The 12,934-nt window shown below is 46.3% G+C and overlaps 1 protein-coding gene across 1 annotated transcript; it reads right to left on the reverse strand.

Moving 5' to 3' along the window:
- Positions 1–2,862: 2,862 nt before the first annotated feature.
- PHYH (phytanoyl-CoA 2-hydroxylase) lies at positions 2,863–12,921 on the reverse strand. Its single transcript, XM_005489275.4, has 9 exons — positions 12,762–12,921; positions 10,563–10,618; positions 9,704–9,814; positions 9,449–9,614; positions 8,551–8,632; positions 7,443–7,624; positions 6,545–6,694; positions 5,437–5,568; positions 2,863–3,856 (listed from the first exon to the last, which is right to left on the reverse strand). The coding sequence occupies exons 1-9, from the start codon at positions 12,858–12,860 to the stop codon at positions 3,803–3,805; spliced, it is 1,032 nt and encodes a 343-aa protein (XP_005489332.2). The 5' UTR covers positions 12,861–12,921; the 3' UTR covers positions 2,863–3,802.
- Between the last annotated feature and the right edge of the window lie 13 nt (positions 12,922–12,934).

Below are 12,934 nucleotides of genomic sequence, written 5' to 3' on the forward strand. Positions count from 1 at the left end.
TCATTTTGTAGGTCAGGTTTTCTTTGAAGTCCATCAGGTGTTCAGCCTTCCTGCACCTATTTTGTATTAGTATGAAATACTTTTGTAATGCAGTGTTTGGGACAAGTTCCTTACACAGGGGCAAAGCACATGAATCTAATGCTCAGGTAGAGGTTTTCCATCCTGGTCTTTGGAGGTCACTTTAAAGATTGATTCTTTTTCCTTACACTACCTTTGCTCATTTCTTCCAAACTACCTGCATTTAAAAAACCCACAAAACAACAGCAACAGCAAACCTAGAGAACAGTATCTTTGAATGCAGTGTTTCCTGCTTCTTCCTGGTATGAGCAGACCTGTTTGGCCATAAAAACACCCATTAACTTATTCACTGTCTCTTCAAAGTCTCAAACAGAAATGTACAGACAACACTAAATGAAATTAAAAGCTACAAGCTCCAAGGCACAGAACCCTGCTTGGTGTAAGCCAAAAGGCTCATTGGATTGATGTGGTGAGCAGAAAAGGCACTCAAAGGGATGTTTTATAAACTATATCCTCTTGCAAATCCAGTTACAGAGGGATTGAATAACAGCCTCGCCTATCTAAACACCTGCTGGCACAAGCCCATCCTACCTGAGTTGATTTCCTGAAAATACAGCAAAGAACGTGGATGAAATCAAATCTGGCAGCCCAGAGGTGGGAGCAGTGATGAGCAGAGCTGGATCTGCAGAGCTCCTGGGCTGATTTCCAGGGATGTGAAAGGGCTGTCTGTGGAGCAAGGGTGCTTCTCCAGCACAGGCAGGCAACAAGAAGCCTTATCAGCAGAAAGGCCAAAATTACTTGTGAGTTACAAGATAAGGTAGTGATTTAAGATTAGCACAAGGTCTGGAGCAGAAACCCTTTTATATTTTGCATGTCCAAATTCAATTATTTCTTTCTCCAGCTGCTCTTGGATCATGGTCTTAACATCCCAGTAGTAGCACTCTAAGCTGGTGAGGTGACAGCTGTGAGGACACTGGGCATCACTCACTGCCACTCTGATTATAAATGACTGCTGGAAAAGGATCTCCCACATCCCAGATCGGCTTATGGCGTCAAATCTACTTTGAAAAAACCATAATGTAGTTAATTAAACTTGCTTTTCCTCCTCGTTTCTCTTGCATGAAGTAAGACTTTGATCTACAGCACCAGAAGCCAAAGCTGGGATTCAAAATCCTTCCTTTGGCACCTACCCAGTGACTTCACATCAAAGCACTGAGCGTGCAACCGCTGTCAGCAAGGTCAGGAGTCAGACTAAATCTGACATTTCTGAACTGTTAGTCTGGAAAATAGCACATAAATTCTGAGCAGAAGATCTTCTCTGTGTTTATTGTCTTTTACCAAGCTGCAGGAAGCCTTTTATTTTCAACACATGTGAAATGTCAAGGCAGGAAAAAAAAGTGTCTGAAACACTGGGGCTTCATGTTACTGCAGATGGCCAAATAAGCAGCCAGATGTCCAATTTTTATATGGTCCTTTTTCAAAATTGGATGCTGCTATTAAAAAAAAATGTCCAAGAAGGGCTGACATGGTTCAAGTAACCTGCAGGAACATGAAGTTAGTTGGAAAGAAGGTTTTAGGATCATCAATTTAGGAGTATCAATTTAGTACCTCTAACATGTGAACCTGAACACCTACAGCAAACCAAATTGTAAGAAAGATTCTACCAAGCTAGGGCTAAACTAAAACACACTATTACCAAAATAAATATTTTGCTTTTAATTTGATTAAATTCAAGCAACTTTTCTAATAGGGTAAGTGCTGCTTCACCAAAATACCCAGCAACCCAAGCATTTCAACAGGTTCTGCATTTCCCTGTCTCTTGAAGCTCTGCCTAACGGATTGGGAAGTTTATTTCTCAAAGGCATTATTGCTACAGAGGAGGTATCCAGCAACACCACACATCCATTCTGGGAGAATCCAGCTTCAGCCAACTGTTCTGCCCAGCAGAGAGCACAGCCTGCCCCAGAGGGAGGTTACCAACAGGGTGTGGGAAGGAATGAGGACACAATCTCTTATCAGGGGCTGAGTTTGGATGATCTCCAAGGTCGTTGATGGGTTTGTTCTTCTGAAAGAGGCATTGTAAGCTGAAATCCATAGGCAGAGGTGCATAAATTTTTAAAAACAAAGGTAAACTTCTTCCTTTCCTAGCTATAGTAAGAGAAATTCAGTCTTGAAACTGGGAGTGTGACACCTGTAGCTCCTCTCTGTGGTCACAGCTCCCTCTGCAGTCAACCCAGCTCCACCAGTGACACCAGACAGGGAAGTCTCCATCAATCCTGTGCTATGAACCAGACAGAATGCACCAAGTTCTCCTGAAAATCCCATGGAAAGGACTCAGCAAAGCCACCAGAGGGATCTCCAACTCACTGGAATCACCCACCTGGGCCCTTGCTCTCCACAGGAGCTGATCAGGGCCAGGTTACAGAGGGCATGGGAACCAGGACACCCAAAATCACCCACTGGGGTCTGCCCTTAGTGACCCCTGATCAGAATTCTTGGTGTTGTGGTCAAACCAGAGGCTGCTGAGAGGTTATGGCTGGCTCCAGGTAGGAAGCACAGCCCAGACACTTCACTCCAGCAGCAAAGGTGTAGGACCAATACTTAACTGTGCTCAAACCTCACCTTTAAAAAACAAACAAACAAACAATAAAACCTAGAAATGCTGCATGAAGATGAATCACAAAATGAGGCAGAAGGTGCCACAAGAGCCCATCTCTGCAGCCTTTGGTCCTGTTTTGGGTGGGCTGGAGGGGAGTGGAAACAAGCTGAGCATTGATGCTTTGTTCAACAAGACCCCCAGCACCAGTTTCTGAGCAGCAGCAATGACACAGCACAGCCCTCGAGTGCAGTTTTGCTCTGGTTTATTCTTTATTCCAAAAAATAGATCCTGAAAGCAAAAGAATCTTTCAGAAAGCAAGGAAAAACACTGTCAAAGGCAAGAGGATCATTTCAGTGTGCATCACTCCACCCTGCCACCACTGCATCCTGGGGAGCATCCAAACACTTCTTCAACCTGGCAGCAGCAAAAGGCTCCTTTTCCCAGACCTGCCAGACTCAAAGGATTCCCCCACTTCCCACAGCCTTGGATCAGTTGTGCAAGGCCAGTGGGAGGCTGCTTGGTTGGTCCAGTAGCTCCCAACACTGTCAGACTCATATTTCACCTGTGCCAGAGCTGCCTGGCCAGGTATGATGCCACACCAAGCCATGCTGGAGGAGCTCTGCCAGCAATCATATTCCTGTCCATAAATCCCAATTTTCTCTGTGAGTGGTTGCTGCTTTCTCTTTAGCCACTTCCTTACACTGTTGATTCTGCTGGTACCAACACCCACATCTTCATCAGCTACACTAGTAACTCCCCATGTCACTGAGGGCTCGTCTGAAACTGATTTTTTTTTGTTGTTGTTTGGCACAGAAAAGGAAGTTGGAAACTGGAAATTCTTGCATAAAATCCTATATTGGTATAGCATCATTCTAAAGCTGTGTCATGTTAAAAACTTTTAAGAAACAAGAATGAAAACACCAAGAAAATCAAAGTGTTCTTTAAAGACTTTGATTCTTTGATTGTCTAAGACACCTGCAGCAAATCTGTTTTTCTAGGTTAGGTTTCCTTTGACATACATCAGCTGCCCAAGCTCAGTGCAATTATTCTGAATTAGCATAGATCGATTTTGCAGTGCAGCATTTGGCTAAGTTACCATTACAGAGTTCAACAAAGGGAATCAGAATTCTGTGTTCTTCCCTCAGAGGAGCTCATGCTCAGGGCCATGGTTTCCATCCTGCTCTTCTACAGGTTGATTCTTTCCCCTTGCACAAGCCGTGCTCGGAAGTTCCAAATATCCTTCAAAACAAAAATAAGACAAAGAAAAAGCACCTTGAGGGCCAGAAAACAGTGACCAGGATTCCAGTTTACACAGATGGAAGTAGAGGATTACTTAGTCCTTATCATCTTCTGAAGGTGAAATAAGAGCTGGGTACTCCTCTGGGAGAAAACTCCAACTCTGGCTAAAAAAAAATCCTTAAAGTTACACAAAAACACAGAGACTTCTCTGGGGTTTATAGGAACAACTTCATTTCCACTCAGGAGAAGGAGAGAGCCTCACTACACATCCCTCTGGATTTCACCAAGCACATCAATAACCCCAGGAACTGAAAGCCAAGCAAGCTGTGGCTTTACAGCCATGAAAGATCAGCTTGCAAAACACAACTGGGCACTCCCCACACCCAGGCACACTGGGGGAAACAGAACAACACAAACCAGCAAGGGTGAAATGTGGCAGCAGCTCTCGGGCCACAGAGAGCAGCAGGCACAACTTTCCCAGGCATTGTCCTGGGAAAGGCTGGGAGAGGATCAGAGGAAAGAATGATAAACAGTTCTTATCTTCACTTACTCTACCTGTTGTTGTGAAGGTGTGGAATGTGTTATGGAGATTTGTTTACCAGAGGGTGCTTTCCTGATTGGCCAATGTGATCGTATTTAGATCAAAGGACCAATTGGGTGCACCTGTATCTGTCTGTAGGGTTTCTTAATAAGTACAGAATAATAAAGTGATTGATCAGCCTCCTGAGAATCATGGAGTCAATGCTAACTGACACCTGGCTGGGGGCTGCAGTAACAATGCAAAAGAAAGTCCCCCTCCAGAAAGCCCCAGATATTGTAAACCAAGTACATTTTAAAATGAAATTGCTGCTTTTACATCTAGACTTTACTGCCTTGATACTGGCTTTGCACACTTTTGGGAACTGCTGTGGATTAAGATATTCAGAACATTTTCACCCCAGTAACAAGGTTTATTTTTCTTTCAGTGGCTGGATCCCTGAAGAATTCACATTTGCTTTCTATTTTACTCAATGGTCTCAGTTATTCAGCAAGAGTGCATTAGTCCCATTTCTTTTTTGAGGCAGATATATATCACTGCTATAGCCTCCAGTATAAACAACTGATGTGGGATTATATTTAAGCAAAAAAAAAAAATCCATTTGTTATTGTGATCAGATGTGGCTATTTGTTTTAAAAGGAAAATCCACCCACCATTGGTGGGGGGAACTGTAAAAACTGGACATAAAAACTGGACAAGCACTGAATTTATTCCAGTTGATAGTTTTGAATTCAGGGCAAATGACCACATTTTTTTATTTACAAGCAGAGCTTCTCAAGGAATTTCTGGAGATCATGGGATGTGAAGAGGCTGCCAGTGAACAAGGGTTGTGAAGAGGCTGCCAGTGAACATTATGAGGAAAAAGGCCCCAAAAAAGCCTGCGAGTCATCCTCTGAACATCAGGTCTTTCATCCTGCCAAGCACCTCTGCCTGGTACAGCCTGATCTGCCAAGCTGGGCACAGCAAAGAGCACCAATGTGCCACAGGAGAGACTGGGGAAAGGGAACTGACCTGCTTTGTGACAAAGGGCACCGAGTCTCACCTTGAGCTCCACGTTAGTTGCATCGTATTTCTTGCAAACCATTTCCTGCAGCTCCTTCTCCAGGTGCTCCTGAGTTGTGTTCTTGACATCGATGTAGTGACACTCAGAGCTGGCAAAGTGGCAGCTGATGCTCTGTGTGAGGAAAGTGTCACTCACTGTCACACTGACTACAAACAACTCAAAAAGGTGGGAAAAACTCAGGCATTCCAGATTGTGGACACATCACTTCTTCCTTAGAGCTCTTGCCAGCAAAACCCTTCCTCCTTTCCAAGAGCTCTGGGGAGTGTCCCCTTGGAGGAATACTCTTGCTGTTGACTTCCTTCTCTTGCTCTTCTTCCTTCCCTTCTCCCCCTCACTCCCTCAGCATGAGCTGTACTGCCTGATCTCACAATAGCAGCAGCTGGAGTGGAAACAGGGAGAGTCAGGGCTGGGCCAGACCTGTGTGTGCTCTAGGGGCTCCTGGTTCCTGCACCCAGAGGGTCACAACCCACTTATTCTGAATCCACCAATAAACTGCCACAGGGGCTGAAAGAACAGGCCACACAACAGGCAAACCAAAATAACACCAGTGCCTGGATCAATCCCTCCTGAGACAGGACCAGGCCTCCAAAGGAGGGCACTTTTTTCTGTTTTAGTTAAAGAATCATGCATGTCAACAAATGTTTCATAGAAAAATAGGTTGTGCAAAATATTATTTATTGAATTATTAAGATTCCTGTTATCCAGAGATGGGATACCAAGAAGACAGGGAAAAAATATTAGGTAAAGTCCTCATATCTGGGACAGCTGAAATGAACTTTCAGAAAAGCAAGTACAGCCAGACAGGGTTTAATTTAAACATAGATTCAACATCTAATTTCTACTCCTGTTCTGTTTTTCTCAAGCAGCTGCTCAGCATGCTATTCTTACAGAAGACAGATGTTTAAAAATAAAATAATAAATAAACAAGAGAGTGCTGAAGTATATTAGGAAGATAAATCTCTTTAAAACATTCATCCACATATTCATGAACAAAGGGGGTGGGGGAAAAAACCAGAGGGATAGTTGGATAATTTTGTTTTTAAAAAATCAAGAATATTAAAAACAATATCAAGAGATGTTTTCCTACCTTTCGAAAACCTGATGTCCTGTTTATCCCAGAGCCATGAATGAGCAGGGGGTGGAAGAACACTGTGTCTCCCTTCTCCATGACAAGGTGAACCTTGGGAATCTTCTCATCCTCATCAAGCAGCCCATGGAAAAGTTTGTTGGTTTTACCCTAGGAAAGAAGATGCTGAACTGAAATCACTCCGCTAGAATTAGAGGAAGTGCTGATTTTCAGAGCACAGCAGGGACAGCTATGGATCTGCTTTCCCCTGGAGAGAATATTCCACATGCCAAGCTAAAAATCTGACTATTGCCTACTAGTCCTTCCACCTCAAGCCTGACATACAGAAAAATGACACTTCTTGTGTTTTCTGCAGCTGGATTTGGACAATGAAATTCTCAGCTGGAGAGAACAGAGAAGTGCACTGAGAAACCCCACAAGGGTGGCCTGATGCCACTGCTGGAGTCCAGCCTTCTGCTCAATCACCAATGACAGGCCAGGCCAGGAAACACACACTCTTAAGAGGAAGATACCAACTGGTATTTTATTCAATCCAGCTGTTTACTGTCACACTTCTCCTCTCTGGGACAGTACACATGCTACCAGGCAGGAACAAGCTGACAGGAGGAGACAGAGCCCTCACACTTGGCAAGGGCAGTGGAAAATGCTGGCATGTGTTTATACTGTCATGCCACAACGTGCTGGACATTTTCCAGGTGAAGGTGGGAACAGAGACAAATCCACCCTTGTCACATGGAGTGAGGTCACACAAGAAATTCTCTCCCAAATGAATGTCAGTATGTCAGAAAAATGTAAGAAAAAAAAATCACTGAAATCCTCAGCTTTGACCTGCACATGCTCCCCTGAGTCCTTCCCAGCCAAAACACATCCCCTTCCCAAGCCCTCCATGAGTCCCTACCTCCCACTGTGGGTAGCCATGAGGCTTCAGGGCTGTCCTGTGTGTCCCTGGCTGCACCACCAGGCAGCCATTGTCCTGGTGAGCCCTCTCCATGGCGGTCCAGGCGCACACGATGCGGGACGCGGGCCGGAAGGGGAAATAGTGCAGGTCCTGGTGCATGGGGTGCAGGAAGGTCTGCTGGGCTGCAACACAGACACAAACCTGCAGCCCATCACTGTGACACAGCTTCTCCTTCTGCTCAACCACTGTGGCACATCCTAAGGATGCTGGAGACACCTGGTGTACTCAGTGCTGCTCCAGCCCAGCCATGGAAGCCAAGCCAAGCTGCCGTCCCAGCCCAAACTGGATCATGGAGGTGGCTCTTGGTCACACAGTGAAAGCTGCTTAGCCTGTGACCCCTCAAAAAGCTCCTTTTGCTGGCCTTTACCACCAGCACACATTTTTTAATCACTCATTTTGGCTGCTCTCCACTTTTGAGAACTTTAACCAGCACAGAGTTGCACAAACCTCCTGAGCACAAAGCCCTTCCAACAGCTGTGCTCTCTGCAGGCACTGGATGTGCTGCTGTGATGCAAGGAGAACCAACCCTGTCTGTGCTGCACCCTGCTCATGTTTATTTAGCTTTTTCCTTAAAAGATGAGAAAAAAAAAATCTCAATTTATGGACTGCAGCCTCCACAGAGAGTTTCTGCCCTAGAGGCTCTCTTCCATGAAGTCTAAACATAAATAAATATTCTTGAAGTTTTGCTTATTATTTTTCCCCCTATGGAAATGGAAACATCATCCACACCAGAAAAGCCTTTTATATATCATTTATATACTTATTTGGCCATTGATTTTGCTCCTTAAATAGATACAGTTAGGATATTTCTGCTTGCCTCATTTGCCACACTATTTAGACTTTGTGCAGCCTCAAAAACTCTCCTGTGTTTTCTTATCTTGTCTCATTAAACCAAGGTAAAAAGAAAACAAACTATCACCAAAATGGCTTTGTAAATTTTCAATGTTATTTGGATTTAATTTTTTTACAGCTTTTCTAAAACACTAAGTTCAATTCTGGCATGCACACAATAATTCATCCATTTTCCACTAATGCAAGTTTTCCTTACCAGAATCTGGAAGTTTATTTATCAGCATGGTGTGCATTGCCATGATGTTTGGCCCTGTGAAGCACTCAACATATTTGAGGACCTACAAAGACAAAAAACATTAGGAAAATAAATCAGAAACATGAAAAACAAGAAGAAATATTGCTGAGGAAGCACTGGGAGCTGGATGTTTGGCTGAGGACAAGGGTACAGGAGGAGGAGGTCAGGGAGGATGGAGGGGTGCAGGACAGGAGGCAGGATCTGGCTTGGCACACAAATGGGAATGGTGGGAGGAGGCCAGGAGGGAAGATGGTGCTGCAGGCTGCTGAGAAGGGTGGAAAAAATGGGGAGATAACTCCCACAGAGCTGTATCTGCCACATGGATATTGGCTGCAAGGCTGGACCTGCCCTGGGACAGATGTTTGCCTGGATAAAACACACTCAGAACATGTGGCTGATCTGCCCCTCTAGCCTGGCATGGTTTGGCCAAGTCACATTCCTGACTGGCTCCACACCAGGGGCAGAGCAGCACCAGGGGCTGGGCAGCACCAGGGGCAGGGCAGCACCAGGGGCAGAGCAACACCAGGGGCAGGGCAGCACCAGGGGCTGGGCAGCACCAGGGCCAGGGCAGCACCAGGGCCAGGGCAGCACCAGGGGCAGAGCAGCACCAGGGCCAGGGCAGCACCAGGGGCTGGGCAGCACCAGGGCCAGGGCAGCACCAGGGGCTGGGCAGCACCAGGGCCAGGGCAGCACTGCTTCAGGTCTTCTGCCCCAACCTCCATCCATCCCCTGCTCATGCAGAACACTCTTAAAGGCCAACTTATCTTCCTTCCTCACTGGTGTGTTTATGGGAGTGACCTGCAGGGTCAGACACCTCCATGCAGGCCCTTCCACCAGCAGCAGCCTTTGTTTGTTTTACCTCAGGCAGAGTGCAGTATCTGAACAGCTCTTCATCTTCCTGGAAGTCCTGCACTTTATTAACCACGCTTTCAGACTGACCAAACTCAGATTTCCGGGATTCATCCTTCATAATCATAACTCCTGGTGGCTTCACCTCTCTTCTGCAGATCCTGGTGAACTCCTTCCTGCAAACCAGAGGGCACATCCACGTTGGAAGAGCCCAAGGATCTCCAGCTCCCCAGAGCTCCCCCAGCCCGTCAGGCAGTGCCTGTACCTGAAGCGCTCGATGTCCTGGTCAGACACGAGGTTCCTGATGAGCAGGTACCCATTGTCCTCATAGAACTGCCTCTGCTCCCTGCTCAGCACAGCGTTGTCCAGGGTGTAGCTGGGACACAAGGGACACGTTAACCACGCCTAGAGATCAACCCGTGTGTGCTTGGGGGAAGGCAAGAGCCTAAATGAGGGATGTGGGACTCCAGGGGCTCTCCAAAATGCAGTTTATTCCATCCAAGAGGTTACAGCAGTCCAGGGTCATGAGTGACAGAGCTGTGCCTGCAGCTGTCCAGACCCTTTGGGTTTGGTTACAATGCATTATATCCTTTTCTTTACTGAGCATCTTAATACAGTAGAACCAATCTTTTACCTATAGCCTATCATAACTACTGTAATTACCATATTCATGTTACTGTTCTCCAATCACTAAAAGTTAGTACGTTACAGTTTAAGCTAGAAGTTGTTTATCAGTTTTCTTGCAGTGGAAAATTCTGAAATCTTTTTTTCTACTTGCAGCTCTGCTGACTTGTTTGCCTGTGATATCTTTCTGCTTGGTAAAAACATCTTTTTTTAAAGGTGGGTTTATCCTTTGCTCAAAGTCATAAAAACTCCTTCTAACTAACAAACCCTTTGCCTCCTTGGTTATCCAGTAAGACTGGCTCAGCAATTCTTTTCTTCTATATCAAAACTTGCTTCCATCTCTATTCCTTCATCAGCCTCTACATTTAAAAATCTTTCTGCCAAGCACACACATCTGTGAGACTTTCTTGTCAAACTTTCATCCTTCCCAACAGGGGAAGAAAGAGCTGAGCTCTGAAGGTTGTTTTGCTTTCATCTCTACCAAGGAAGATGGAGCTTACCAAAACTTCCCTGAATGAGGAGCAACACTGACTTGGGCTGAAGTAGGATTGCTTATCTGGGGTGGGAATTAAGGAATATACAATCAAGCAAAACAGATTGGAACATTATCTACAGGTATGGGTCCTCAATCCTACAGTGCTGTTCATCTCAAATGCAGGTGTGCTGGACACTCAATCCACATTCTTCTTCATTTTGCTTCCATAATAATAAATTATAATAAGAAATATTCTAAAAGTTAAAAGAATCTAAAACAATAAAGCAAGAGGAGTAAACCTGAGGTTTCATGTTCTCACAGAGTGTTGCAAACCCTCACCTTCTCTCCAGTTACTGCAGAGATCAAGTCCCTTCCAAATGACAGGAATAGCAGGGAGAGAGGAGAGCTTTAGGCTTGTCCTCCACTTCAAGTCATTTCAACAGGTTTTTAAAAAGCTTTTTTTTTTCTCTTATGCAGAGACACATTCTTATCAACAGGGCAATTAAACCCCACTTGCTAAAGAAGCCACACAAGAGCTTTATGCATGGTATTGAAGTGTCATCCATAACAAAAATGGGCATTTTCATGCTGATCTTTTGGTCTGCACATGCATGTTTGCTTCAGGATTTCATGAAAACCACTGACTTTCCTCTACTGCTCATAAAACCATGAATGCTTTGGGAATGAGAAATAAAGTTTCACCACAGCTGCTGTGTCCCCACACCAGGAAGCTTCAAGAGTCACACAGAGTGGGAGAAGAACAACACATGCAAAAATGTGTGGCACAAATGATGAGAGGGAGGAAAAGGTGCTGGGAACTGGGTGGAAGACAGAGAGAAGAACATGGGGGACCTGCTGCCACAGCAGGTCCCAGAGCAAGGAATCCCCCAACTGAGGGCACCAGTGCTCCACACACCACATTTCAGGCCTAATTTCAGTGAATATGGGACTCCTGATCATTCAGGCTCCTAAATGTCCACAGACAGCTGATGGAGACACAGGCACAGGCTGAACCCCAGCATGGGACCCTCCTCAGCACCTCCCCCTTGGGGTGACAGCAGACAAGCCCACCCAGTGCTGGACTCCATTTCAGCACCTTCCACCCAGGCTTTGTAGTGCCTTTTCCTCTCACTGGTTTCCCTCTGGACCCTGCAACATTCAGAGGACAAGTCTGGGCTGCCTGGACAACCAAAACCACAAGGCACAGATATTAAAACAAAACCAGTGAACTGATGTACCATTTGATGTACCAAATAAATCATTCTTATCAGTCTGTAATTTACTTTACCCACACACCTTTCTTGCTCCAGCCCAGCTTAGTCAGTTTTGGTCCAAAGCTATTTGCATCATGACCCAGATTTACACACAAACAGGTTGTGCAGCACCTCTCCTTACTTCCTGCATGTTACAACCAGGGTGTTTTTCCTATAATTTATTCCTAATTTTGTGTTCCCACTTGTGTTATGCCAGTCTGAGTCAACAACTATCCATCTGCCTTCATATTTTTAATCGATTTGAGGACCTCTACATCCATGTATCATAATTCAGAGGTAGGTAACTTGTCAGCATTCTGCTCTGTGAAAAAGCTTTTTTAAAGCAACATTTATGACAGCAGCTTTAAAAATATTCTCAGCAAGCAGTCTCCACTTAACTTTTGGAACCACGAGACATATCAATGCAAAAACTTATTTGTACCCAGGTTTCCTCTGCCTTATGTTGGCAGCCATTTCCACCTCGGTTGCCACTCACAAACCAAACCTTGATGTTTTTCCTGCTGCTGCTCTACCAGTCCAGTCTGTATCTTTCAGAGAAATCTGTGACTTGCCGTGCAACTTCTAAGTTATGCGGAATTCCCTGAATCTCTGGGAGAACTGGCTGCAGGGAAGCCTCTGGCTCGGTGCTGAGGGGCACGGCCAAGATCCGCACCCCGGATCCCCACAGCCTGCGGGGCTGAAGCTCAGGGAGAGGCTTTGGGGTGGGTCAGGTCCTGACCCCCATATTCCGCTCGGGGCTGCCAGGAAGCGCTGTCCTCCAGCACCAGGACACAGGGCAGGATCGCCCCGTGTGTCCCTGCCAGCCCGGTGTCCCTGTCGGACACACCGCGGGCACACAAGGGCGCGGGGAACGAGGGGCAAAGCGAGCCGGTCTGGGGGAAGCGGGGCCCCGACGCACGGGGGCCAAAGCGCTGCTGCCGCCCCTTCCCGACCCCACAGCAGAAGGATACAGGAGCCGGGGCCGCTGCCAGCCGCGGGGACAGGTGCCGCAGGATGGTGTCCAGCCGCGCCGCCGAGCGCTCCCCCAGCCGCTCCCCGAGCCGCTCCATGACGCCCGGGCACCCTCAGCGCTGTCCCGGCCGGGGCGGAGCCGGGGCCGCCGCATGCTCAGAGCCCCGGGACG

The sequence above is a fragment of the Zonotrichia albicollis genome, chromosome 4 (assembly GCF_047830755.1).
Source record: "Zonotrichia albicollis isolate bZonAlb1 chromosome 4, bZonAlb1.hap1, whole genome shotgun sequence".
Lineage (NCBI taxonomy): Eukaryota > Metazoa > Chordata > Aves > Passeriformes > Passerellidae > Zonotrichia > Zonotrichia albicollis.

What these genes read in the sequence shown, in the direction of transcription:
- PHYH (XM_005489275.4), bottom strand. Translation starts at nt 12,860, where the DNA reads ATGGAGCGGCTCGGGGAGCGGCTGGGGGAGCGCTCGGCGGCGCGGCTG. An exon ending in CCTCATTCAGGGAAGTTTTG is followed by an intron (nt 9,815 to 10,562) that starts GTAAGCTCCATC and finishes CTTGTGTCCCAG; the next exon opens with CTACACCCTGGACAACGCTG. An exon ending in GATACTGCACTCTGCCTGAG is followed by an intron (nt 8,633 to 9,448) that starts GTAAAACAAACA and finishes TTGTCTTTGTAG; the next exon opens with GTCCTCAAATATGTTGAGTG.